Source organism: Puma concolor, chromosome E1 (genome assembly GCF_028749965.1).
Source record: "Puma concolor isolate L17-30 chromosome E1, mPumCon1.1.hap2, whole genome shotgun sequence".
NCBI classification, from domain to species: Eukaryota; Metazoa; Chordata; class Mammalia; order Carnivora; family Felidae; genus Puma; species Puma concolor.
In genome coordinates, this window is record NC_141680.1 from 16,328,691 (window position 1) to 16,356,270 (window position 27,580).

The 27,580-nt window shown below is 45.3% G+C and overlaps 1 protein-coding gene across 1 annotated transcript in view; it reads right to left on the reverse strand.

The window, feature by feature from the left end:
- Positions 1–317: 317 nt before the first annotated feature.
- The window catches only part of VPS53 (VPS53 subunit of GARP complex), a 137,763-nt gene continuing 110,500 nt past the window's right edge, over positions 318–27,580 (reverse strand). Inside the window, exons 18-22 of the mRNA XM_025916500.2 lie at positions 22,533–22,681; positions 18,070–18,139; positions 6,622–6,759; positions 5,002–5,106; positions 318–4,504 (exon numbers count right to left, since the gene is read on the reverse strand). Of these exons, the coding sequence (XP_025772285.1) occupies positions 4,334–4,504; positions 5,002–5,106; positions 6,622–6,759; positions 18,070–18,139; positions 22,533–22,681 (633 nt within the window). The 3' untranslated portion in view covers positions 318–4,333. The remainder of the gene's footprint in view (positions 4,505–5,001; positions 5,107–6,621; positions 6,760–18,069; positions 18,140–22,532; positions 22,682–27,580) is intronic.

A 27,580-nucleotide genomic window follows, 5' to 3' on the forward strand; every position in this document is an offset into this window, starting at 1 on the left:
GCAGGCTATGACCGGAACAGTAAGGTGGAGAAGGGAAAGTCAACAGGACAGAAATTCAGAGCACAAGAAGGGTTCCAGATCGGACGCAGCACGCTCTACACGTATTTAGAGGTGTCCAGCAGACTGGACTTGCCAGGACCGCGCTGATGAACGAGTCTGTTTTCAGGCACTGCTTCCTTCGGCCGTCAGGGAAGGGGCACATCTTCACCGGGGAGAAGGGGAGACGCTGAGGAGGGCCCGAGGTTCACAGGCTTCCTGATTCTTTCCTATTGTCCGTTCTGTTTTCTGTCATCAGTAAGGAAATACACCCTAGCAAATGACATCCAGTAATGCTTTAATTAACTGTAGTACTTTATGCTCCAATATGCACCGCGAAATCACTTCCAGATGGGGGAAATGAAAGATATTTACACAAAAAAGCAGTCCCTTTATTTTAAGGAAATTGATATCTCCCACAAGTATAGAACTTTGAGGGTCTGGGAGGCTATCTATTTTGATAAATACTAGGATCAGACTGGAAATTGAGATTTACGATATAAAATGGATGCCAACTTTTCATGTGTCCGTGTTTCCAAGGCTATTGTTTAAATGGCCCGATGCAGTTCTAATGATTTTATTTTTAGAAATCTGACTTGGAGTAGAGAAGTGTGAAACACTTGCTCTCACCGTCAGCCAGCTAGTTATTCTGGAGATTTCTCCTCCTAGGGAGAGGAATTACATTTCCAGCTGTGACCTTTTGGCATTTCCCCTAGCATTCCGTAAACAGGGAGCTAGGTTTCCTTGTCCAACAGCAATTCAGGATGGGCTGGTGGAGCACCCCCACATCAGGCAGCAGCCGCAGACTTGCTTGCTCGCCCTGTCCGGTCCGTAAATGTCACCCTGCTCCCTCGCAGTCTGCTCTCAGTCCCGTTTGATCTGCACCCAAGAGCCATCCTTGGCTTGAGAAAGGAGGCACCTTTTTCTGGGGGCAAAGTCCTAGGTACTAGTTCTTGGTTCTTTAAGAGAGGGAGGAGTGGTGACAGTTTCACTTCCAGAACCGAACTTGGAGGTCCAAACACTCTGTCCACCCATTGTGGTTCCTATCACATGGTTATGATTCAGACAGAAGTTTCTCCGGCCTGGCCACCCCTAAGCCAGCTGTCAGGAAGTCTGTCCATAAAAGTAGATCTTCATCGATTACAAATTACCAATACGTATTTTAACCACATAAAGTGGCTTCAAGTTTTTTTTGTTTTTTGGTTTTTTTTTTGTTTTTTTAGGAGTTAGAGAAAGTGGGGGGGAGGAATGGGCACAATATCTAATTTAGCTTAATAACAGAGTTCTTTGTTACTGTTTTTATCTCCTTTATATATGTTATTTTGAAGTGACAATCATATATCAAATTTCTCTTTGGGGCCAGGTTGTCAAAACGGCAAGAATCTTAGTCTGTATGGGGACAGCACAATTCTGGCATGGTCCCTGTCATCAACACAAGCTTCAAATTAAAGCCCCTGGATGTTAGCAAAGAATCTTTCCCATGTTGGTACCAGCTCAACGATACAGTAATTACACTTGCTTAGAGAGTTGGGAAAAATAAATCTTCACGAAAACGTGCTACGGGAACACTTTGATAAAGCAAATGTCGCTCTACTGCAATAGTTTCTAACATGGGGGGTAAATGTTCCAATCACCCACATGCCCAGACCCCCCTCCAGACTTCCTGATTCAGAATCTCCAGGCAACTGTATTTGTAAAATGGGCCCCAGGTGATTCTGATGCATACCCCCAGTTGAGAAACATGCAGTCTTTAGAAGACGCATACGCGGAATTCAGACTCTATCAACGAGACATTTAGCATAACTCCTACTGACATCTGTGGGCTCCTTGGAGATTACTGACAATGTAATAAATCAAGAAAGCAACTTCCCTGGCTGTGACCACCAACGGGGGGGGGGGGGGGGGGGGAACAGCGGCTTGACATCTCAATGCGTTACGGAGACGTCCAGAAAACAACTCCTCAGAATGAACCAGAGAGAGAAGTGCGGGTCTATAAACACCGAGAGTGACAAGAACCAGGTGCAAGAGTCCACTGGCTCTCCCGGCTCCCCAGGTTGATGACAGATGGCTGAAGTGCCTGTGCTGTTTGGAGATGGGCCCATCAGCCCTTCTTTCAAGGGCAGGAAGAGAATGTTAACCTCCCTCAGTGCGCGCTGTGGGGTGTCACCGGGGCAGCAGGACGGCTGTCCCGGCAAAGTGAAGTCCGGGCAGTGTGCGGCCTGCGCTCGCCCCCTCCCCTCCCCGGCCTTTCTGCACTTTTCTCATTTAGCAATCTTTCCCTAAGAGAGCTCAGCCAAAGGTCACACCTCTTACTTTCTTCTCGGTGTTGTCCAGTTTGAGACGCTCAGCACATACGAGTCATACTGACTAGCAAGAAGAGACTGGAAGCCGGTGAAGAAGTGAGGCCTGGGATCAAAGCTGCGGCCAATGGGCTGAGTCTGGGACAAGGCTGATGGAGGGGAAGGGGCGCCGCACAGACTGGTTGCATTGGAAAACAAGAAAGGGAAAAATAATCAGTTCCTGGTCTGGTTTTCAAACCTTAAAGTTTCCTCCTTTATGGCTGTCACAAGTTTTATGGATTTTCAGGAAACTTCCTCTATCCTGAAAACTCATTTTTGAGCGCTATTTGATATCCCAATTTTATCCTGAGGGCCTGTTATGTGCATTTTCTGTAAAGAGTTCCTCCTTCCTCCTTAGTGCTCTCTCCCCACCTGGCCAACACATTGTTCAGAATTCCTGAACAATGCAGACACAAACGGCGGCTGCCCTGAGGCTGTGGTCCCGGTTAACTGAGGCTCGGTTTCCACTGAACCAGGCAAGTCAGGGCAGCTACCTGACATGCTGCCCGTTCTCATGCTGCAGGATGATGTGGGGACTGAGAGGCTCTAGGGGGCAGCTCTCTTCTGCAAAGCCATGCTGGCTGAGAGCCAGCTGGAGCCGGGGGTCAGGCTGTGTTCTGGGCTGGCACAGGCTCTGAGCAGGTGTTTAAGGTCAACATTCTGTTCCGAAGGTATGTTGTTCTGGCACCTCACATCACCTCTGTTGTTTCAGATCATTCTGGAAAGTAATGTGGATTTGAAAATACATGGCCAGGGGGCGCCTGGGTGGCTCAGTCGGTTGAGCGCCGACTTCGGCTCGCGGTCCGTGAGTTCCAGCCCCGCATCGGGCCCCTGTGCTGACAGCTCAGAGCCCGGAGCCTGTTTCAGATTCTGTGTCTCCCTCTCTCTGACCCTCCCCCGTTCATGCTCTGTCTCAAAAATAAATAAACGTTAAAAAAAAAAAAATTAAAAAAAAAAAAAAGAAAATACATGGCCAGGAAGGGGATTAGAGGGCCCAGGCCTCCTGTGCTGTCCCACAGCGTCATCTGAGGAGAAAGCCTAGGACAAGTTTTCTAGGAAAACTTCCTAGTTTCTTCTCACAGAAGGCAATCCCTCCCCTAGAAGTCAGGGCTAGAGTGGGAATAAAGAAATGGAGAAAATAATCTGCTTACAGCATGCAGTGAGTATGCCGAGCAGAACCCTCTCTCCAAGGCAGATATGGGTGTACCCCCATACCCAGGCAAGGAGCCCCAGGGCACAGAGGGCACCTGCTTCTGAGGCCTAGCACATACAGTCTTCCTGGGTGAGACACACAGAGGGACTTTCTCCTGAGACACATACAGAGAGGGGACCGGAGATTACTGAGATAACCTGGCCTAGGCATGACAATACATACCAGGAGATGGATCTAGAAGGAAGAATGCACCTGCTTCCACTGCCTTCATCAGGCAAGACTAATGTCCTACAGCTGTAATGTGTCACTGCATTAGCTCAGGCCCCAGACCCAAGCCCACAGAACAGGGAGCACAAATCTTAGCATCTGGCTGCAGGGGTAACCTCCCACAGCAGCAAATGGAGGAAGGGGTGAGATCCAGGGCTTCTACCCATGTTGTCTGGCCAGGTGGGGCAGATAGGGCCACGTGCCAGAAGGTATGACAGCAGAGGTGAGGCTGTAAAGCCAGTGACGAGCAGCTCAGGAACACAAGTGAACCGCAGGGCCCTTTCACCCACCGCTGCCTCTGCTATAGAATCAAAGACCAACTCTGTAGCCTTTTTATCACCCTGCCCTTGCTTGGCTTTTTGATTAGGACAAGAATTAAGACAGGTCATGGAGAAGACACATGAACAACCCAAATGTCCCAGGAGGTTTCAGGATTGATGATCTGAGAGTCAGGGGGAATGCAGGATTGGTGGGGGGCTTCCAGGCAGCCGGGTGCTGAGGGGCACCAGCCAGGGAAAACAGTGCCCCATGCATGCTCCTACAGTCTCTTTTTAATCAGTTTCTCTAGTTTGCGGATGCGAGAGGATTCCTGTTCTGGTGTCGGAGCCAGTAGTGACAGTGAGCCGGAGCCTTCTGGCCCTGAAGGCGGGGTGGGGAGCCTCTGGCGCAGGAGCTCCAGCATGCTGCTCTGCTCGCTTCTCTTCAGCCCCTGAAGTTGAAAGAGAAAGGAGGGTAATCATGACATCTGGCCCCAGTAAGTCCCCCAGGGGAGAGTGCAATATCTCGTGTGCTGTCAGCCACGGCTGTGCAAACAGCATAACTGCTCTAGGCTGAAGATGAACACTTCCTTCGGGGGCACTGCCTGCCGTGGGTAGCAGCCTGGGAGAAGAGCGGAGGGAAGAAAAACGGGTGAAAGGAAAGGAGAGAAAGAAGGGGCGGAGAGAAGGGACAGTTCACTCCTTCCGCCCCCAGCCTCTGCTGAGCCTTTGGTTCTCCATGGGGCTCGGAGGTACCAGCAGAGTCAGGAAGTTATTTTGTCCGGGGTCCTTCTCCTCAGAAGACGTCTTAGAATCTGGTCTGTGGCCTGGGGCTAGGCAGATGCACTCTGAGAAAGCTCCCCAGGAGCCCGTATCCAACCCCCTGGTCAGGAACCACCGCGTGTGAGAAGGATGTGCAAGTGTGGACAAAACAAGACAGCGAGCTAACCTTCATGTCCAGTATCTTCTGGAAGGTTTCTGTGTTGCAGTCCGTAAGGAGTTTGATATAGTTGTCAACAAACACCACCAGCGGTTCGTGAGGGGCCATCACTACCTGCAGGGGAGGGAGACAAGAGTGGGCCTGCAGGAAAACTCATGACTGGAAAGCAGGGGATCATTTTTCCTTACTTGCAAGCTGACCACAAAATGGATTCTGCAAGATTTCCTTAAGCGGCAGCAACCCTAAACTCAGAAATGTCCCGACGGCCTATTTCATCTCAACGTTCAATTATAGCAATGTTTCTTAAATTTATTAAAGCATAAATATCACCTGGATTGCTTTTTAAGTGTAGATTTCTAGGTGCCTCCCCTGAAGATCTGAACTCAGAGACCTGGGGTGGGGTCCTCCCACGTGGTTTTTAAGTATCGGGACCATTTGTGAAACGCTGTGCCGGAGAGCCTCCTGTTCTGAGATGGGGGTTCATGATACCTGCTCCTACTGTCCCAATGCATCTTTATCCCTGAGGAATGACTCACAAAACCCATAGATCTAAATGGATTTTCTCAAGGACAAAAATCCCAAAGCTGCCTTTCAAGACTTAAAACCTGAACTTCATTTAACTACATGCACTTAAACTGTCAATTAATCTACAAACAGAAGGAAACTGAGGGCATCACAATCTTCAGATCCATTCCGCTCTGGTTTTGGAATGCAGGAACTCCTGAGAATGGACCAGAGGGTGACAAGCCGTATTCACTCAGACACTCCCTGCAGATCGCTCCCCAACTGCACGCTCCCCTCTCCGGTGAGTGAGCCAGCTGGGGGAAGAAGCCGATTAGGCCGCTTCCAGTTTCCTCCGGCCGGAGCTCAAGGTCTGTGCAGGAACCTCACCTGGTCCCACTGATGGGCCATAGCTACTCTACACTCCCGCCATCATTCAAACCATTCTGTTTGGGAGACAGGCCTGATGAGCTTGCAGGCCCTGTACTTTTAGGAACATTTTAGGATAGTTCCATTTGTTCTCCAGCCTTCTCCCCTCCCCCAAACAGGCCCCCCCTCTCTTCTCAACAAGTGCAGGTGAAAATCAGATGCAGGTGCTCAAGGCTTCAGACATTCTCCATATCATCACCCCACGTATAATAGTTTGTTAAACGGGGCCTAAAGCCCCCATTAAAGCCTATTTGCTGATCAGATTCAGTTACTGCAACATCTGCTTGGAGTTCCTGGAAAGTTGCAGGGTATAGAAAGCTAAAGAGGTTTATGTGGGAAAGTGAGCAACTGATAGCTGGGCTAAATTCCTGCTGAGAAGTAAAGAGATCCTTGACTCAGACACTGATTCACAGCGACAGCCCCACCTAATTTCCAATCTTGGCCAAATCCTACAAGAGGATCCCATTACAATGAAAAATTCATTTGTCACAAAGAATTACTGATCCCCTGAGTAACTGTCCACTGACTTTCAACAATCTCTGATGAGGCCCAAATCTGGCTAGCCAAAGAATGTGGACAATCCTTTGGGGCTGATGGGGACAGCCCTCATCTGTACTTTCAAAACCAGTAGTCCTTCGAATAAACCACCAGATAACCAGCCCCTTTTAATAGAAACCCTGAGGAAGACACAAGACCCACCTTGAGTATCATTTCTGCCCGGGTCATGCCTTTCACAACAATTTTAGTGTAACTGGCAGGTGCTTTCCTCACCACCTGTGAGCCAATGGAAGGTAGATCAAGCAGGACCATCTTCAAGGAATGGGTGTCCAGCAGCAGCTGTGGGAATGAAGCAGATTACTAGCCACTTCATGGGGACACAGCACTTAGTATACCTATGCTGATGAATACCATTTTCCTGGGGCGCCTGGGTGGCTCAGTCAGTTAAGTGTCTGACTTTGGCTCAGGTCATGATCTTGTGGTTCACAAATTCGAGCCCTGCGTGGGGCTCTGTGCTGACAGCTCAGAGCCTGGAGCCTGCTTCGTATTCTGTGTCTCCCTCTCTCTCTGCCCCTCCCTGCCCCATGCTCTGTCTCTCTCTCTCTCAAAAAAACCAAAAGCAAAAGCAAGCATTTTCCTGATTTCTCCATTCTTGATGGAGAGAATTTGGAAAATAAACAGAAATATAAAAGGAAAAACATTTGTTACATACAATTCCCATTACCCAGGAAAAAACCAAGATGACACAGTTAAATGTTGGTAAGAGAGTAGATCTTAAATGTTCTCACCACAAAAAAGAAATGGTAATTATGTGACAGGATGGAGGTGTTAATTAACGCTGTGGCGGGAATCATTTTACAAGATATTAACGTATCAAACTAACACACTGTGTATCCTTTATACTTACACAATGTTATATGCCAATTATATCTCAATAAAGCTAGAAAAAAATGTGGTATAATTTCTGCCCGTTAAAAACTAAATTAGGAGCACCTGGGTAGCTCAGTTGGTTAAGCGTCTGACTTCGGCTCAGGTCATGATCCCGCAGTTCCTGAGTTTGAGCCCCGTGTCAGGCTCTGTGCTAACAGCTCAGAGCCTGGAGCCTGCTTCGGATTCTGTGTCTCCCTCTCTCTCTGCCCCTCCCCTGTTCCTGCTCTGTCTCTCAAAAATGAATAAACGTTAAAAAAATTAAAAAAAAAATCTATCGCTTAAAATAAAATGAGGCTATATCAAAGGTACATAAGCAAAGGAAAAAGTCAAACTAGAAAAGCGTATGTGCGGTACGGGCAAAGGAATACCATTCAGAACACATAAAGATTCCTATAAATCAACATGAAAAAGATCAGCAACCCCAAAGCAATAATAACACCAACAGTGGAGCAAAGATTTGAACTGGCAACTCACAGAAGCAGAAACTGAAGTGCCTACAAGGCAAGTGAAATGATAGTTAACCTTATTAGTAATCTAGTAAATGCAAATTAAAACCACAATTGTATACCATTTCATAATCATGAGATAGGCACAAGTAAAAAGGCTGATAATATCAAGTGTTGGCATGGATACAGGGCAATGAAATTCACACTTGTGGTAAGAGTATAAATTAAAGCACTTTGGGGGGAATTCAGTAACATTTCCTGCTTGTGCATGTGCATAACCCGTAACACAGCCCTCACACTTACATCCTTGAGAGAAATTCTTGCCCCCGTGAAAAATGTTCCCTGCATCTGCTGTCTATAAAAGCAAAAGACTGGGCGTGCCTTGGGTGGCTCAGTTAGGTAAGCGTCTAACTCTTGATATCAGCTCAGGTCATGATCTCATGGTTCATGAAATTAAGCCCCTCACTGGGCTCTGCACTGACAGCATGGAGCCTGCTTGGGATTCTCTCTCTCTCTCTCTCTCTCTCTCTGCTTCTCCCCCGCTTGCTCACACACATATGTCCTCGCTCTCAAAATAAATAAATAAACATTAAAAAAAAAAAGTAAAAGCAGAAGACTGGAAACAATCTAAATGTCCATCAACAGGAGAATGAACAAACAAATGGTGGCATATTCGTGCAATGGAACAAGATACTGAAGTTGAAATGAATGAACTCAAACAACATATATCAATGTGGTTAAATCTCAAAAACACTGTTAGGCAAAAATAGCAAGTGGGGAAATGATACATTTAGTACCACTTGCATAAAGTTTTAAAATGCAAAACAAAATCACGTATCATTTGAGAATATATACACACGCAACATACCAAAACACACACGGGAATGATAAAAATCAAGATCAGAATAATGGTTACCTTTGGGCACGGAGGGAGGGGAATGGCAGGGTAGAGTCCACAGCGGGCTTCGGTAGTAACTGTATGATTTCCTTTATAAGAAAAACTAAAGCAAACTACAGCATGTTAAGATCTGACCGAGCTACGTGTTACACCAGTGTTCCCGACACTAGTTCCTGTACTTTTGTTAACTGGGAATATTAATATTTTCTTTTTTTTGTCACTCCTTCTCTGTTTTGTTTTTGTTTTATGGAATGCTATTTGACGCTTGGTGAGGATTCAACTTTATCTTCCATGTAGCTAATTTTCAGAGGCTTGTCAAAATCAAAGCCATGTCTTAGCATTATTTGTCGGTGGGAAAAACACGATTAGGTTTTAAAACACATGGGGATACTTCCTACTTTTTCTATACTTCCTACTTCCCAGAGATATATTATATGCATAAATAATTGTATAGTCTTAAGTGACAGGAAGAGTTTTGAAGGAACTTGACATAATTCTCTGGGTCTCCCATATCTTGAGAGAGATGACATTTTCAGTCCCTGGCCAGTCACAATAAAATTCTGTTCTCACCAGACAGCTGAACAGATGGGAGACCTTGGTCTCAGGTTTTACAAAAAGCAATGAAGTCAGAAAAGGCAAGAGTTAGTCTGGCAGACTTTGCAGCTGTCTGTAGGAAGTGCAGGTGAAAGGCCCCATTTATCATGAAAATCTGCTGGTTTTCCCCGTCGAAAATAGCTAGCAGTTTATCTTCTTAGGCATGAAGCACTGGAGAAAGAGATGGCCATCAGCCAAATTTGTTTGAGCCTCAGAGAAAATTTTTGGGGTGCTATAGCTCTTGTTGGTGTGCTCCTGGGGCGTAAGGCTGGCCAGCACCCCATGCCCGTGAAAGGTCATCACCCAGCAGCAGAAAGTTTGGAGGGTTCACTTCTGAAGCCTCCTACAACTCTTGGGGGACATCGTGACTGGCACTAGTGATGAAAACCTTAAGAAGAGATCAAGGCACACGCCTAGAAGGCATAGAAGCATGTGCACACTGCTAAGTTCTTCTTCAATGAGGTGGCACAGTTGAAGATACAAGGAACGAATGGACCAAGGTAGGAATGGTCCAAGGAATGGACCAAGGTGAGGAGACATGCCATTTCTTTTCTTTTTAAAAAATTTTTTTTTTCAACGTTTATTTATTTTTGGGACAGAGAGAGACAGAGCATGAACGGGGGAGGGTCAGAGAGAGAGGGAGACACAGAATCGGAAACAGGCTCCAGGCTCTGAGCCATCAGCCCAGGGGCTCGAACTCACGGACCGCGAGATCGTGACCTGAGCTGAAGTTGGACGCTTAACCGACTGCGCCACCCAGGTGCCCCTTCTTTTCTTTTTTAAATTTACGTCCAAGTTAGTTAACATATAGTGCCCTTTTTCTTTTTCTTGAAAGATTTTACTTTTAAGTAATCTCTATGCCCAACACGGGGCTCGAACTCATAACCCTGAGATGAAGAGGTGCATGCTCCACTGACTGAGCCAGCCAGGCGCCCCTCCTTTCTTTCCCTTTTAAATTTAGATGAAAGCTTCATCCAGTAAAGTGTAGGAAAACCAAGTGTATAGCCTCATAAACTTTTACATACATAGACATTCTACTGTCTAATTAAAGATAGAGGACATCTGTGGTATTCCAGAAGGCTCCCTCATGTTCTCTTCCATTCAGTGCTCTCCCCGCCTTCCCGACAAAGGTAACTACTCGGGGCGCCTGGGTGGCGCAGTCGGTTAAGCGTCCGACTTCAGCCAGGTCACGATCTCGCAGTCTGTGAGTTCGAGCCCCGCGTCAGGCTCTGGGCTGATGGCTTGGAGCCTGGAGCCTGTTTCCGATTCTGTGTCTCCCTCCCTCTCTGCCCCTCCCCCGTTCATGCTCTGTCTCTCTCTGTCCCAAAAATAAATAAACGTTGAAAAAAAAAATTAAAAAAAAAAAGGTAACTACTCTTCTGGCCTCTGTATTAGTTTACTGCTCATTACCCTGCTATGAGCGTTCTTGTACATGTCTTTGGTGCATACACCCTCATTTCTTTGGGGTGGAATCTGCCCAATGTAGAATTGCTGGGTCATGGGGTAGACAGATAAGTGTTTAACTTTAGTAGAGGTGGCCTAACAGTTTTCCAATGTGGCCGTGCCAATCTACATTCCTACCAGCGATGTATGAAAGTTTCAGATGCTTCGCATTCTCACCAACACGTGGTATTGTCAGTCTTTTTATGTTCTGGCCATTCTGATATCACTGTGGTTTTCATTTACATTTCCCTGGATGACTAATAATACATTTATTGGCTTTCCAGGTATCTTCTTTTTGAACTGCCTATTTAAGTCTTTTGCCACTTTGCTATTGGTTGATCATCTTTTTCTAATTGATTTATTAGGTTTTTTTTTTAAGTGTTTTTTTTTTCAATTTTATTGAAGAATGACAAATACAATTGCATATATTTAAAGTGTACAATGTGATGACCTGGTATGCATATATACTGTGGAGTGATTACCAAGATCAAGGCAATTAATCGTTTTTGTGTGTGTGTGGTGCTAATGCTCACAACCTGTTCTTGGCACATGTCAAGTACATATAATACCTATTATTAATTATAGTCACCATGCTGTATGTTAGGTCCTCAGAACTTATTCATCTTGTAACTGAAAGTCCATACCCTTAGACCCACATCTCCCAATATTCCCTCTTCCACCAGCCCCTGGCAACTCTCATTCTATTCTCCAAGTCTATGATTTTTGTTTTTGTTTTTTTAGATTTCACATATAAGTGATATGTCAGAGGTTTTAAAAATATATTGAGAATGAGTACTTTGTTAGTTGTATGTATTGCAACTATCATCTGCTACTCTGTAGCTCGTTTTTTGATGAAAATAAGTTCTGAATTTTAATTATTCCAAATAATCTTTTCTTGGACGATCAGTACTTTCAATGTTTTGTTAAGGAATCTTTGCCTAACTCAAAGTCATAAAGATATTTTCTTATATCTTCCAGAAGCTTTATTGTCTTATCACTTTTAGAGCTTTAATCCACCTGGAATTGATTTTTTAAAAGCTGAGATACAATTCGTATATAGTAATATTCGCCTTTTAAAAGTACAATTCAGTGTTTTAAGCTAAGTATATTCACAAGGTTGTGCAACCATCACCACTATGTAGTTCCAGAACATCTCATCACCCCAGGTGGTAAGGGGTAAAAAGCCCCTTACCCCTTTGCAGTCACACCCCTTTCTCTCCTCCCCACCTCTAGCCCTCACCAACCATGAATCTACTTTCTGTCTTTTAGATTTGCCCATTCTGGATATTTCATGTAGACGGAATCATACAGTACATGGCCTTTTGTATCTGGCTTCTTTCACTTAGCATGTTTCCAAGGTTCATCTGTGTTACAGCAAGAGTGAGTACTTTATTCCTACTTATGGCTGAATAATATTCCCTTGTGAGATTATACCACATTTTGTTCATCCACTCATCAGCTGGCACACGTCTGAGTTGTTTCTACTTTTTGGCTACTATGAATAATGCTGCCATAAACATCTGTGCACAAGTTTTTGTGTGAACGTACTTTTTCTCTTCTTTTGGTTTTATATCTAAGAGTGAAAATGCTGGGTCATATGGTGACTCTATGTTCAACTTTTTGAGAAACTGCCAAAGTTTCCCAACAATGGCTTCAGCATTTTATATTCTGACCAGCAGTGTATGAGAGTTCCAATTTCTCCATGTCCTTGCTGGAACGGATTTTTTTGTATATGGTGTGTGGTAAAGGTCAAGATTAATTTTCTTCCCCATATGGATATCCAATTACTCAGCACTGTTTATCAAGAAGACCATCCCTCCCCAGCTGAATTACAGTGCCACCTGGTCATAAATCAAGTGTCTCTATGTGTGTGGGTTTATTTCTGAACTAGATTCTGTTCTGCTGGCCTATCTGTCTCTGCTGCCTGTACCACACAGCCCTACTAAAAGAAGTCTTGATAGCCTGAGATTTAAGTCTTCCAACTCTGTTCTTTTTTAAAAATAGTATTTTAGGTATTCTTGGTCTTTTGCATTTCTACCTAACTTTAAGCCTTTTTTAAATGTTTATTTATTTTTGAGAGAGAGAGAGAGGGACAGAGTGCAAGTGGGAGAGGGGCAGAGAGAGAGGGAGACACAGAATGCAAAGCAGGCTCCAGGCTCTGAGCTGTCAGCACAGAGCCCGATGGGGGGGCTCGAACCCATGAACCGTGAGATCATGACCTGTGCTGAAGTCGGATGCTTAACCAACTGAGCTACCCAGGTACCCCTCTATCTAACTTTTAGAATCAACTTATCAATTTATACCCACACTCCCACCTACCCCCAACTCAACCCAACTCAACCCAACCCTTGCTGGGATTTACTGTATCTAAGGATTAATCTTGGAAGAACTGACATTAAAAACTTTTTTTTTAAATTAATCTATTTTGAGGGAGCACATGCACATGTAGGAGTAGGGGAAGGGCAGAGAGAGAGGGGGAGAGGGAATCCTAAGCTGGCATGGGAATCCATGCTGACGTGGGGCTCGATACCACCGAACTGTGAGATCGTGACCTGAGCCGGAATTAAGAGTCAGACGCTCAACTGACTGAGCCACCCAGGGGCCCCTCCACTTATTTTTTTGTTTTTTGTTTTTTTTTTTAAAGAATGCTTACAAATGCCCTGCCACTTTTAGGAGATTACCTGAGAACTGTGCCCAAGAATAACCATCCTATTTTCTCATTTTTCCAACCGCCATTATGCATACCTGATTCTCTTTTCCCCTTTTCTTGGTGTTTGGGCTTAAGAAAAAAATCTAAAACTCGCTTTAAATATTTTTTCCAGATGGTTTTGAATTATGTGCATTTTTAAAAAGTTCAATATGGTCAAAGTACAGTGTATGTACATATGATGGAATATTATTCAGCCTTAAGGAAAGACATTTTGAAACACGGCTAAACCCTGAAGACACGCTAAGTGAAATAAGCCAGACACCAAAGGCCAGACTTGGTACGACTCCACTTCCAGGAGGTACCTAAAGCATCATATTCATAGAGACAGGAAGTAGAGCGGAGGGAATGAGAAGTTACTGTTTAACGGGAGTGGAGTCTCAGGTTAGGAAGATGAAAAGGTCTGGAGGTGGATGGTGGATGGCTGCACAACAACATGAATGCACTTAATTCTACTGTACACTTAGAAATGCTTAAAACGGTACATTTTATGTTATGTATGTTTCACCACAATACAAACTAAGTCACTGTGGTATTATAAAGATAACATAAAGGAAAAGAAAATAGCTTCACAGGCAATCTATTGCTCAAAATATTTCAGACTCCGTAATACAATAAATCTAGAAGGGCCATGTGAGGGTCTGATTCAGTGCTCGTATTTAAACATGGGGAAACTGAGCCCAGAGGAGGGAAGCAACCACTCGTGATCACAGGGGCCATTAAGAGCACAGGAAGGATTGGACCCCAAGTCTCAGGGTCCTTTTTACCACATCATATTGTGATGCTTCCTCTATGGTAATTTTGTGCAAATGGATTCCATTTCCATCTACCGTGTGCTCAGTCACAGCTACTACTGCTGCAGGACTCATTAATGACCCTGCAAATCCCATAAGATTCTCTGAAAAATCACAAACTAGCACGAAGCATTACAAATATCGGTATGGTTCAGTTCCATGTGCCCTTGCAATTGCTCAAGAGGGCTCTGGGGCCCAAAGATAAATAATTCACTTCGTGGAGTAATCAGGAAGAGAATAAAGAGCAGGAAAACGTCCCCTTTCCTGTCTTCAGCACAAGTATTGAAGGTAATCTAAATTTAGGATCTAGTACCTTTGTGGCAAAGCAGAGGCAGCTGAGATTAGGCTGAATCTTAGCTTTCAATTCTACAGCTTTTGTTAAAGCTTGGATTACAGCCGATACAGGACCCGAGTCAGAATCTGTTTCAGTCTTTGTTAACTACCTGATTCCTATGGTTCTGCTGCCTGAGTAATCCTGCCTCCAGCTGCTTGGGTTTCTAAGCCCAGATACTCAGGGCAAGCATGGACCCGGCCAAACCTGAATTTCACGTGGGACTCCATCAAGGGCTCATACTGCCCTGCAGTTCCTACCCATGCCCTCTCCCAGGCTGCGCTCTCTTAATCACCCACTCCTATCTGCCTTGTAAATAAAGGAAAATTCCAGCTTCACAGATGGTTTTCTCATCCACATCTCAAAGCAGAAGTTAATACTGGCCAAACTGATATTTTTCTGAAGATATGGGCTTTGAGTCTGAGCTGATTATTTTAACATTCGTTTAAAGGAGAGAAAATCTGAGGAACACAGATATGATATTGGATTTAGGTGACAGTATGAAAATATCATGGTTGTTAGACACTAAGTCAGCTAGCACGGCCTGGGCAAAGCTGCCAACTCATGAAAACGTGTTTCTAACCAGTCAACTTTATGTCCCAGTGGCTTCTTCAAGTCTAGACACAGAAAGCTAGTACCTCAGAACTCTATTTAAAGCTTCTCTCAGACACACAGATCAGTGCTCCACAACCTCTCTGAATATACACAACAGTGAGGTGAACAGAATGAATCCCCAGTAAACACGTGCCAGTGACGCTGGAGACGTGCTGGGGCATTATTCCGCTGTTTCCAATGGAGAGAATCAGTCCTATGCTTGTGACATTCAGGAGTCAAGAATTTCAAAACACCAAAACTCTATCGTCAGATACAGTCCACCAGCCTCTGTCTGAATCCATGCAACCTCCCAGGAAGCGTTCTGAGACAATACTTTTGACTGACTTTTGAAGCTGGTCAGCCAGATAGCCCGCGGCAAGTATCAACCAGATGTCACTGCGAGGGGAGGTGGGCACTGAAAGCAGAAATGAGCCATGGCCTTGGTCTGAGAATGCTTAAATTAGTAAGAGCTGGCATTTGTTGAGGACTTACCATGGGCCACACGTTGTGTCAAACACTTTCTGTGCACTGTCTTGTTAATCGCCACAACTATCCTGTAAGGTGGTACCATGATTATCCCCATTTTATAGATGGAGAAACTAAAGTGCTGGGGGGTTTGTCTAAGGACAAAGGGTTGCTATGTTGCAGAGATAGGATTCAGCTTCGGACCTCCATGATTCTGGAACCCAAAGTCTCAATGCTCACATCATAGTGCTTCTTTTCATAACCTAGGAAGGCCATCCACTTACAAAGAGTATAAACGTAACTGGGTGTTCTTTCAAATATAAAAAATAAGAGGGGAGCCCCTGGGTGGCTCAGTTGGTTAAGTGTCCGACTTCGGCTCACGTCATGATCTTGCGGCTTGTGAGTTCGAGCCCCGCATCAGGCTCTGTGCTGACAGCTCAGAGCCTGGAGCCTGCTTTGGATTCTGTGTCTCCTTCCCACTCTGCCCCTCCCCTGCTTGTGGTCAGTCTCTCCCTCTTTCTCAAAAATTAACATTAAATAAATAAATAAATAAATAAATAAATAAAAAGTAACAAATTGGTTAAATGTTGCTAGATAGAGGTCTAGAGAGGATTTACTTTAATGAATACATGAGAATTATTTATCAGTACATGAATAGTCTGTATCTAAACAGGTGTTTTTCAAGAACTGCGTGCTGAATATTACTGTGTGTGTGTTTTTTTCAATGTTTATTTTTGAGAGAGTGAGAGAGACAAAGCATGAGTGGGGTAGGGCGGAGAGAGAGGGAGGGGCAAAGAGAGAGGGAGACACAGAATCTGAAGCAGGTTCCAGGCTCTGAGCTGTCTGCACAGAGCCCAACACGGGGCTCGAACCTATGAACCTTGAGATCGTGACCTGAGCCAAAGTCGGACACTTAACCAACTGAGCCACCCAGGCGCCCCTTATTGTTTTTGTTTTTAAAGCAGCTTAAACTGTTCTCCAAATTCAAGCTGCTCAAATTTCTGACAGTCTGAATAGGTGCTAGCTGAAAAGAAGTGACTCTGCTGTAGCATATAACTCAACTCATCAGTGCTGAGGTGACACAATCTGTGAAGAGATGTCTTGAAGCAAAGGACTGAAGTGAACAGAGGGGGTGAATCAAGGAAGCCTTCCTGGGTGAGGTGAACAGTTTCTCAGTACCAAAAAGATCAGCCTTTCTTTTCTTTCTTTCTTTTTTTTAAACATTTATTCATTTTTGAGAGACAGCGCAAGTTGGGGAGGGGCAGGGAGAAGGGGACAGAGGATCTGAAGCAGGCTCCAGGCTCTGAGCTGAAAGCAGCAAGCCCGATGTGGGGTTCAAACCCACAAACCTTGAGATCATGACCTGAGTCGAAGTCTGGTGCTCAACCGACTCAGCCACCCAGGCACCCCAAGATAAGCCTTTCTTTGCTTGCTACTCTTAAGTGGCTTCTGCCCAGCCACTGTGGGATCTAAAATAATCAGTCTCTCTGCTTCCTCTGCTTGGATCCTTTTCTCCTAGTCCTCTCAAGCCCCAGGTCTCAGAGAAGACTTCTCTGAGCATCCAGTCTGGAGCCATTACTCCCAAGATGCCTGCGTGGCTCAGGCATGTTAAGCGCCTGACTCTTTGATTTCGGTTCATGATCTCAGGGTTCATGAGTTTGAACCCCACATCAGGCTCTGTGCTAATGGTGTGGAGCCTGCTTGGGATTCTCTGTCTCCCTCTCTCTCTGCCTCTCCCCTGCTCTCTCTCTCTCAAAATAAATAAATAAACGTTAAAAAAAAAAAAAAGTCATTAGTCCCTCAAGCCCCTAAGAGAATTCCTTCACAGAACATAGTTTTATACCCTTTAGCCTACTTAAGTTAAAATTATCTTCTAGTTTATTTTTTAACTGATATATTAATCTGTCTTTTCTTACTGGAATGTGAGCATCATGAAGGAGAGATCTTTTCTGCCTTATTCACTGTGGTATACCTACACCTAGCACAATGCCTGGTACTAAGCAGGTGCTCAACAAAAATGTTTTTTTTTTTTTTTTATTTAAAAAAAAAAATTTTTTTTTTCAACTTTTTTTTTTTTATTTTTTTATTTTTGGGACAGAGAGAGACAGAGCATGAACGGGGGAGGGGCAGAGAGAGAGGGAGACACAGAATCGGAAACAGGCTCCAGGCTCCGAGCCATCAGCCCAGAGTCCGATGCGGGGCTCGAACTCACGGACCGCGAGATCGTGACCTGGCTGAAGTCGGACGCTTAACCGACTGCGCCACCCAGGCGCCCCTCAACAAAAATGTTTTAAATGAGTGGATGCATTAAGCTGCCAGGTCTTCCTTTTGCCCCCAAACAGGGGAAATCAGCAATTTTATTTCTCCAGAATAAATCCCTACTAGAAAGATGTGTTTGATCTATGACAAAAGCCATAAGGAAAAGGCCCTATACCAATTCATCTCACCTGTTCTGCTCCCACCATGCTAATTGGCTTGCACTTGAAGAGGTGAGTGATGAACTTGGGAATGAAGGAGCTGTGGATTAAAAAAGAAAAAAAAGGGACAAATTAGGCTTCATTCTCTCTTTGGTAAAGGACTGTAGAAATTTGTTTTTGTTTTGTTTTTTTTTAAGTATGCTCCATGCCCAGCATGGAGCCCAACTTGGGGCTTGAACTCATGACCCTAGGATCAAGACCTGCGCTGAGGTCGAGAGTCGGATGCTTAACCAACTAAATCACCCAGGTGCCCCAGAAACTTTTTTTTTTTTTAAGGCCTCACTTCCTTCTATACAAAAACTGAGAAGTTGAAGTAGATGTTACTGTGGACTCCCAGCATCCATTGTCTTCTTTTTCTTTCCAGCCAAAGTCCCGGTTTTACTCAGGTCTTGAGATGATGGGGAAAAGCTGATCGCTCCTAAACTGCAGAGGTGAGTTCTGATTAGCCTCAGCCAATCAGAGCATGGCATTCCCTTGTTGACTGCTGTTGGTCCTGAGATGGGGGACACAATCCAAGCTGGACAATCGGACTGGAGGAAAGGACTTCACTGCATGGCCTGGGCAAGAGTTTCTCTCCTTCTTCAGGGTATTCTTGTGTTTGAATAAAACATCTAGAGTTGCCATTTTACCACCATTCTAAGGATGAAGCCAGCCCCAAGGAGAGCAGGGGAATAAGGAACGTGGTCCTTAATGACATTGCCGAACCACTGAATCAACCATCTTTCGATGTGTCCTACCTCTGATCTCCTGGCTACAAGAAACACAAAGTTCACCTTATGCTTAAGTGAGTTTAAGTCAGGCTTCTATTACTAGCAGCTGAAAATCACCCTAACAGACATGACAGTGACATAGTTATAGGGTGTTAAATGCAAAGATAGGAAGTAATTGCTAACGGAGTAACTGTCAGAACAAGGGAAAAAATACATGATCTCTGAAAAATTTACTGGGGACTGAAGGGCAACTGGTTTGGGGAAAGGGAGAAGTAATTTTTATAGATCATGAGGCCTTTTTTAGAACAAACTGCAGGGCCTGAGTAGGGAAAGCTGAGTTGTACTGGTGCGGAATGGAAGGTGTGGGAACTAGAAATGCCCATAATCAAGGGCAGATCCAGATTGGACTGACCAGCGGAACACAGGGCCCACGAAGGAACGATAATAAAACAGGATGTGGAGGTCAAGAGAAAGGCTGGCTAGCACCCTCATCGCCTACTCTTCAAAAGCTGCTCTTTGGGGCGCCTGGGTGGCGCAGTCGGTTGAGTGTCCGACTTCAACCAGGTCACGATCTCGTGGTCCGTGAGTTCCAGCCCCGCGTCAGGCTCTGGGCTGATGGCTCAGAGCCTGGAGCCTGTTTCCGATTCTGTGTCTCCCTCTCTCTCTGCCCCTCCCCCGTTCATGCTCTGTCTCTCTCTGTCCCAAAAATAAATAAACGTTGAAAAAAAAAATTAAAAAAAAAAAAAAAAAGCTGCTCTCAGGCCCATGACTCCACCCTCCTGGGTCTCTCTGCGCTGTCTCCTGTACCTTGGTGCCCGCTCTAATCTCTAATACCCGACGAAGTACCGGCCGTCTCACTGGAACAGCACTGGCACCTCAATTCCAGCACGGCCAGGACTCAGCCTCACCCTGGAACCCAGGCTCAGTGGACCTGATCTCGTTACCCAGTCACCTGAGCCAGAAACCAGGAGTGACCCCAGCGGGCTCCCTCAGCCTTCCATCCCAATGTCCAATCAGTTCCCAGCCCTTCCCCGGCGCTCCCTCACCCAGCCTCCTGACGCTGCTGCTCTTCCTCTTCCCACCTGAGCTCTTTTAACTGTTTCCTAACTGGGCTCCCTGCCTTCGGCCTCATCTTTGGTAACCATCGGCTGTCAAAGGGATTTCTTTCAGATGCCATATGCTCAAGCCCCTTCCCTGATTCAAATTCTTGAAATGGCTGCAGACGACACCTTCCATGACTGTCCTGATTCTCTGTCCCTAGCCTCTCATGCTAAGCTGTGGCCCCCTTGGCTTGATCCTGCAGACTATTTACTGCCTCTGTGACTGCTTACACGGCTCCCTGTGCCCAGAATGCCCTTCCCTACGGCCTTGTGGGTCAGTACCCACACAGCTCTTGCACCCTGCTCCAGGACCTCCCTCCTTATGAAGCGTCTCCTCAGTCGCCTCCGCCATCTTCTACACAGAGTTCACAGACCTCTAGCCTAGCAGAAACTTCCTCACGATGCTATTTGCTCACGTGTTTATTTCCCTCCACTAGACTGTACGGCAAATGAAAACAGGGACCACGTCTATTAAGCCAAAGCACTTAATTCTATGTCTGGGACAGAGCAGGTGCTCAAATGACTGCATGTTAAATAAATAATAAGTAATAACAAATTAAAATGGTAGCAGCTACCACTTTTTGAATGTCAGCTTGGTACCAGCACGGAAGTTTACACAAGACCTCTCACTTTATCCTCTCAACCACTATTAAGAGATTTGTTTTACGATCCCCATTATTGAATGGAAGAGAATCAGCTTAGTGGATGAGGGAAGTTGCTTGTGATTGTGATGTCAAAACAGGAAAGACTGCTGTTGCTTCAGAAACCAAATGGAGGCAAAAGGAAACACGTATGGCTTGCATCGATGCGATAAGAGAGGAAGTTAAAGGGGAAGAAACCTAAACTCTAGAGATCTGATCCAGGGGGAGGTCTGCTGACCAGGAGGGAGAACAGGGGCTACGCAGAAGGGATTCTTCAGTGCTCTACATCAGAGCCAGGCCAAACAAAAAACATGACATTGAATTCATGACTAATCACAATGGTACACAGTTTATTACCTAAGTTACTTCTCTCCAGAGTGGGCTTCGGTTGTACGCTTGAACTGGCTCTGTGTGCTAGTCTACAAGGGTGGGGTGGGGAAAATTTAGGGACCAGAGACATGTCATAGTGGGGAGAGGTGCTGGCAATGTGATGGGTAACTGCCCAAGGCTGCTCCAGCCCCAAGGGGCAGCGGTGGCCATTGCTTTTGATGGGGAAGGATCTTCTCACAGCGCCATCTCTGAGGTTTCTAGTCTTTGGCTGGGATTTACAAGGATGAGAGGGTACCATGGATTAAATCAGAAGACCACTTTTCCTATCAGAGGTTAAACTTCCAGATATGAGAGATGGGCATCGTCTTCCTAGCTCATCCAATAGAAGCTTAGCAATAAAATCAAAGGGCTCTGACAGAACGTGAGGCTGATGCCGGGACTAGCTAAGTAAATGACTCCTTGTTCTCTTTAACATTAGTTCAGACCCCTGTGCAACCATACTGGAGATTTTGGGCCACAGGGAAATTGTACAGAGACTGTTTCTACCAAGGGTATAGGGAGTGTCACAGCATGATTTATGAGCAATGCTTTTAACACACACCGATGAGCACTCAGAGGGTGTAGGGAATGTCAACTCCGGGTTCGTCCACCATATTGCAAACGTTAATGCCTCCCTGGGGAGTCCACCCGATCCTTTCTTGACAAACTGGAAATGAAGCTCATGCCGCAAGCTCTCCATAACCGTTGTTCCTTCAGGTTTATTTGTGAGGGAGAGAGAGAAGGCCTTAATTGAATACAAACCGGGAGAGATCTGGGGAGGAGAGAAACTTGGAGCCCTAAACCCCCCTTTGGGACTTGGATGAGGACAACTTAAATACAGTAGCTGGGAACAGGCTGACCTTCTCGAAGCCCTTCCTGGCGGCGTGTGCCAAAACGCGTGTTGGCTGGCTGGTCGGAGGAGGCACTGACCCTCTCCGTTGCCTCGTCTCGGGGGAAACAGTGCTACAGCCAGATGCTGACTGGCAAAGGCCCAAACCGTATCCCCACTTCCAAACGTCAAGCCAGAAATGGCCACACACAAGGACGTAGCAGAAAGACAAGCAGTACAGTGTTCACTACATGTCCTTTGGCAGTGGGGCTCCCTGACTTGCTCTTCCCAATTTCTAGTACCTTCCCCGGACTCCAGGAGGTCCAGAAGCAGATCAATTCTGGCAGCCCCAGCAATAAGTACTATGGGGAAGGAGGAAGAGAAGGCTTCAAAGAAGTAGAACTGACGGTCCCTACCCTAAAAATAGTTTAGAATCTAGTTGGAGAGACAAAATATATAACTGAAATCAGTGAAAAATAATTTTAATTATCTGAACCTGTGGGGAGGCAGGGGCACTGTTACGTCCACCTAATTCAAAACAACAGTTTCCCCAGCTCATCTGAGTTTGTCTTAATGTGGTTGGTGACTGTCCTGCTGTTACTGTTGTCTATGACTTTAAGTAGTGGACTTCGTTTTATTATCCTTCTTTGGAGCACGAAAAAATGTTTGTTTACAGGCACCAGAATGAATTCCAGCTGGATGGCGGGACACCTGGGTGGTGAGCATGCTGGCGGTAAGTGTGGCACTCAGAATAACCCAGTGATGGGAATGTTCCAGGACTTACTTTGCAAATTTAATGCAGAACTGAGTGAAGTATTTCCGGGTGGAGGCCAGGTTGTCGCGGATGATAGGGACATTCTGCTTAATGTGAAGAATGACAGAGGTGACATAAGGGCTCTGGTCACCAACGTGCTCCACATTCTGCCACTGCATCTGCAAACAGAGATAAGGGAGGACAAGTCTTTAGATCCTTCGCGGGAGGACAGTCTTCCGCGTCGCTGGGGAAGGGCAGGTGGAGTGACAGTGAGGCAAGAGCTTGCGACCACAGCTGCCATTTTATTTTGGGCAGTTTGTCTTACTTCGTCTGTAGTGGCTGATGGTGAATAAAAACAAGCAGACCCACCTCATCCTTATCCGTGAGATGTGACTCAGGTACCCTTTTCTACACTGTCCCCCTCATGCTTGAAATAGCCTTCCCTGCCCCTCTAAGCGGCCAACTTGTAATGGAACCCTCTCCAGGCAGGTGAACCGGACTGCACCGCTGTCCGCTGTCGCACCGGTTAAAGGACTGTGGGAGAACAGGGGAGGCACATCCATTTCTGAGCAGGTTGGTAGCTTGGGAGATCGAGGGGTGGTTGGGCTAAGTGGAATGAAACGTGGACGAGAGTTACTTAGGCCTTTCTCTCAAGTCAACGGTAAGGAGATGAGGATTTTGAAAAAAGGGAGCTAGAAATGCCGGGACGTGTGAGACGTGCTTCAAAATAATCTAGGATTAGGAGGAACAGATGAAAGATCGCTGAAGCTGGGTGATGGGTCCATGAGGTTTGTGGTACTGTTTTCTCTACTTTTGTACATAACTGAACTCTTCCATAGCAAAACATTCAAACCTTACTCCTAAAACCTTCGAGATTATGTTGGGGTTTCAGTCCAGGGAAAGGAAAGATCTCTGGCAAGTACGAGGGGGCAGATGAGAGGGTAGGACAGTGGTATGTGGAACAGGGCAGGAAGGAAGCACCCGGGGTAGTGTGAATGGCAGGCGGGGGGCACACCAGCATCACTGAGAGGACCTGAGTGGTCCCTGGGCAGGCCATGGACACAAATGAGGTACCTGACTGGCTCAAGCTCTAACCACCTGAGGAGAATCAGGAGACATGCTCCGCAAAAACAGGGCAAGAAGCAATGCCGTGGAGCCTCTCCCTGCTTGGATGCATACAGGAGAAGAGAGGCAGTGTGGGCTCCCAGCCTGCCCCGGAGCTGGCAGCAAATGGGCACTTTAATCCTGAAAAGAGCAGGAATGTGCTGGAGGAGTTCTGCTGAGTCAGCCTCTCAGAATGGAGCTGGGCTATTAAAAAGATCCTAAGCCAAACACAAACCATATAATATGTTCATAGAAGGAGGGCGGTAGTTCTGAGGCCTTGATGTCTCTGGCAAGAGAACTAGTGTTTTTATAGAGCTCTTGGGGAAAGGAAAAATTCAATACTGAGGGAACTTGTTTAAAAGAATCATATTGTACATGGATGGCTCCCCAGCTCCTGGGAAGCTATAATGACTCCATGTTTTGTTCTAATGTTTCTTCAAATCAGCAGATATTTAATAAAAAAAAATTTTTTTTAACGTTTATTCATTTTGGAGAGACAGAGCGTGAGTGGGGGAGGGGGAGGGAGAGAGAGAGAGAAAGAGAGAGAGGGAGGGAGACACAGAATCCAAAGCAGGCTCCAGGCTCTGAGCTGCCAGCACAGAGCCCGATGCGGGGCTCGAACTCACGGACCGTGAGATCATGACCTGAGCCGAAGTTGGATGCTTAACCGACTGAGCCACCCAGGTGCCCCCAAATCAGCAGATATTTATATTTTAAAAGCTTTACGTATGTGTAAGCATATAAAAAAGCAGGAAGGAACTTCTGTCTTCATTTTACACATAAGAAAACCAAGGCCCAGCAACATTAAGTCTTATGCAAGGTTTCACAACAAAGTGCCAGATAGAAAAAAGTCTCTAATTTTTTACTGGGGAAAATTAGAAACAAACCATGGAGAAACAGTAGAAGGTTCTAATATGAACGGACTTTATATTCTAATGCTTTGGCTATGTGTCATGTTTTCCTCCATTGTCTTTTCATCTTATTCAAAAGGTTTCTTTTCCCACGTGATTTTAGAGATTTGACCCATCTGAACAAAAAGCATCTTAGGAGATCTTAAATAAGCTCACGGGGTGAGGCCAAAATTGACAGATGCTGTTAATGTCTGCACCTCACCTTCTTTTCCCCAGCTGGCAGCACCACGTGGAGCCCAAGGCCCTGCGTAAACACAGCAACCCGGGAAGAGGGCTCGATGCCCCTTCCTCCACCAGCCACCAAGCTCTTGCACTGTAATGACTACTGTTGTCCACGTTGGCAACATTTTACATTTCAGCATCTCACAAAGTTGATAAGTAATTATCTACACATCACAGTTCTCCATTAACAGAAGACAACCATAAAGGGAGGTGGAGACGTGCCCTGTCATTGATTACAAAGCAGCTCTGAAGCAAGACAAAGCGTGGGACGCTGGACTTCAAGTTCTCACTGGTGAGCTAAACCCTCTTACTGGCCATGTCAGTACACATCCACATTTGGAATATATGTGAAAAGATCAGGTTTGGTTGAATAGTCAGTTATGACTCCACTGGTCAAGTTAAAAGTATGAGCAAAAGTCAAGTAGATTTGGGATTTTAAATTTAAGTCAGCTTAATGACATAAGAAAACTATTTATGTATGTATGTATGTATGTATGTATGTATGTATGTATTTATGAGAGAGAGAGAGAGAGAGAGAGAGAGAGAGAGAGAGAGAGAGAGAATATCCCAAGCAGGCTCTGCACTGATTGAGTGGCTTGATCTCATGAACTGCAAGATCATGACCTGAGCTGGTATCAAGAGTCAGTCGCTTAACTGACTGAGCCATCCAGGTGCCCCATGTCAGAAAACAATTTAAAGTACTGGAGAACAATGAAAGTTGACACTGGCTTTACTATTTAAAAAAATCTGCAAAATGTAATTAGCAGTGATTCTGTCCAGTCACTGCCTTAGATGGTTGATGCCTGCCCATCCCAGACAACTTAGGGTTTAAGTTGTAACCGGAATGGCCCAAGACACTGACATTAGGACCCACCGGATGCAGGTTGCTTTGCCTGGCACTTTGTATACATTATCTCATTTACTATTCACACATGAGCTCATCTGGTGATGAGGAAAGTCAAAAGCTCAACGAGGTTAGGTAACTTGCCCAAAGTCACACAGCTGGTAAATAACACAGTGGAGACAACCCAAGTCTGTCTAAAGCCCAAGCACTACGACACCAGGCTGTTTCCAAGATGATTGTTTAAAAAAAAAAAAAAGTAACAAAAGCAATTCCTGGGCCTTAATGCAAGCCAAGCCCCGTTTCTCAGGGAGAAGCTGATGAAATATACAGTGATCAAGCAAAGTTCTCTGTCAAAAAAGGAAACAAAAATTAGCCTGCACTGGAAGAACAAACATCATGAAAAGCCATCAGTAGAAATAAGATTCTGACTTTTCCAGGTAAACTTTGCATTTGACATTTAAAATTTACCCCTTCAGGGGCGCCTGACTGCTTCAGTTGGAGGAGCATGTGACTCCTGATCCAATGGTTATGAGTTCGAGCCCCGTGTTGGGTGTAGAGGTTACTTAAAAATCAAATCTTAAAAGAAAGAATTTACCCCTCCCTACTTAAAGTTTTCCTCTTGTGCTTTTAGTGTAGGGGGGGTTGCATAATACTGCCACTATATAAACAAGAAGAAAAACAGTTTGCAAAAGAAGCTGTAACTAAGATACAGGATTGACAGAAGCAGCACCCAAGGAAATGATCACACTTAGCTACAGAAGAGGCTGCAGGGGCAAGGGCAGGGGCACAACCACGGTTTCTGCCACCCGAGGAAGGAGTGTGTGACTGATGCTAATGCTTCACAGGAAGGCTGGGGAGAATAACTGCTTCCTAGAGAAGGCCCACTGTAGCAGAGAATTCTGACCAATCCACCAGTTGGAGAGCAAAGCTCCATAAGTAGCTTACTTTGGAACTTGTTTTTCTCTATTGCTATATGAAGCTTGGAAAGAGGCCTCCTGAGAAACTAATTTTCCTCAAGTTCAAATTCCCACCTATTCATTTTGATCATGGAACTAGAGAGATACAGAACATAGACTGAGGCATGCGGATTCTGGGGACATTTCAGGCAATCGGACTGTAGCATTATGGTGTAGGCTGCTGGGCCACTGGCCCCAAGCACCGGCCTTTGCCCAGGTACACACACATACTCTAAAGCTTGTCTGGGCTACTTTTACTCCTACAACAAGCACCTGCGACACTTACAGGTACCTTGTGTGTGCATAACACTGGACCAGCATTGTGTGGGGAATAAAAAGGGAGAAGGAACATTTTTTGAGCACCTACTATGTACTGGGCATCATGTGATTGACATTTTCACATGAACTTCCTGCTTACAATAATACAGTAGGGGAGGTATTATTACTCCTGCTTTATAGATAAGACAGGCTTGAGGACAGGGATTTGCCTAATGAAGCTTGAGGACAGGGATTTGCCTAATGAAACATAACTGAGAAGTTAACAGAGCTGAGATCTAGAAATTGGTTTGTCTGACTCTGAAATCCATGTTCTTTCCATTTTACCATGTTGCTTTCCAAAAAAGTATTACCACCCTAAACGAACTTGAAATTAGTGGAAGGAATTGGAGCGAGCAAAATTTCTGTATGAGGCTGCACAAATGCAGGTGATGTGGCAGAGGTGATGGCGGTACAGAGGAAGAGGACACAATGCGCCTTGACTCTGACGGGAAAACCAACAAGACCCAGAACAGAAAGTGGAGTAACAAAGGCTTTCGGAAGATAAATATATATTTTTCCTACTCACTGCTAGGCCAATGGGAAGGTGAATTTGTACAACCTTTTCTTAAATACAATTTGAAAGTATCTACCCAAAGTCTTAGCATTTTACATAGCTTTTGATCTCTGCAATTCCCTTTAAGGCAATTAATCTGAGGCTAATAATTACAAATGTTTAGAAGACACACACATGCGCACACACACACGCATTTATGAGGTTGTCCG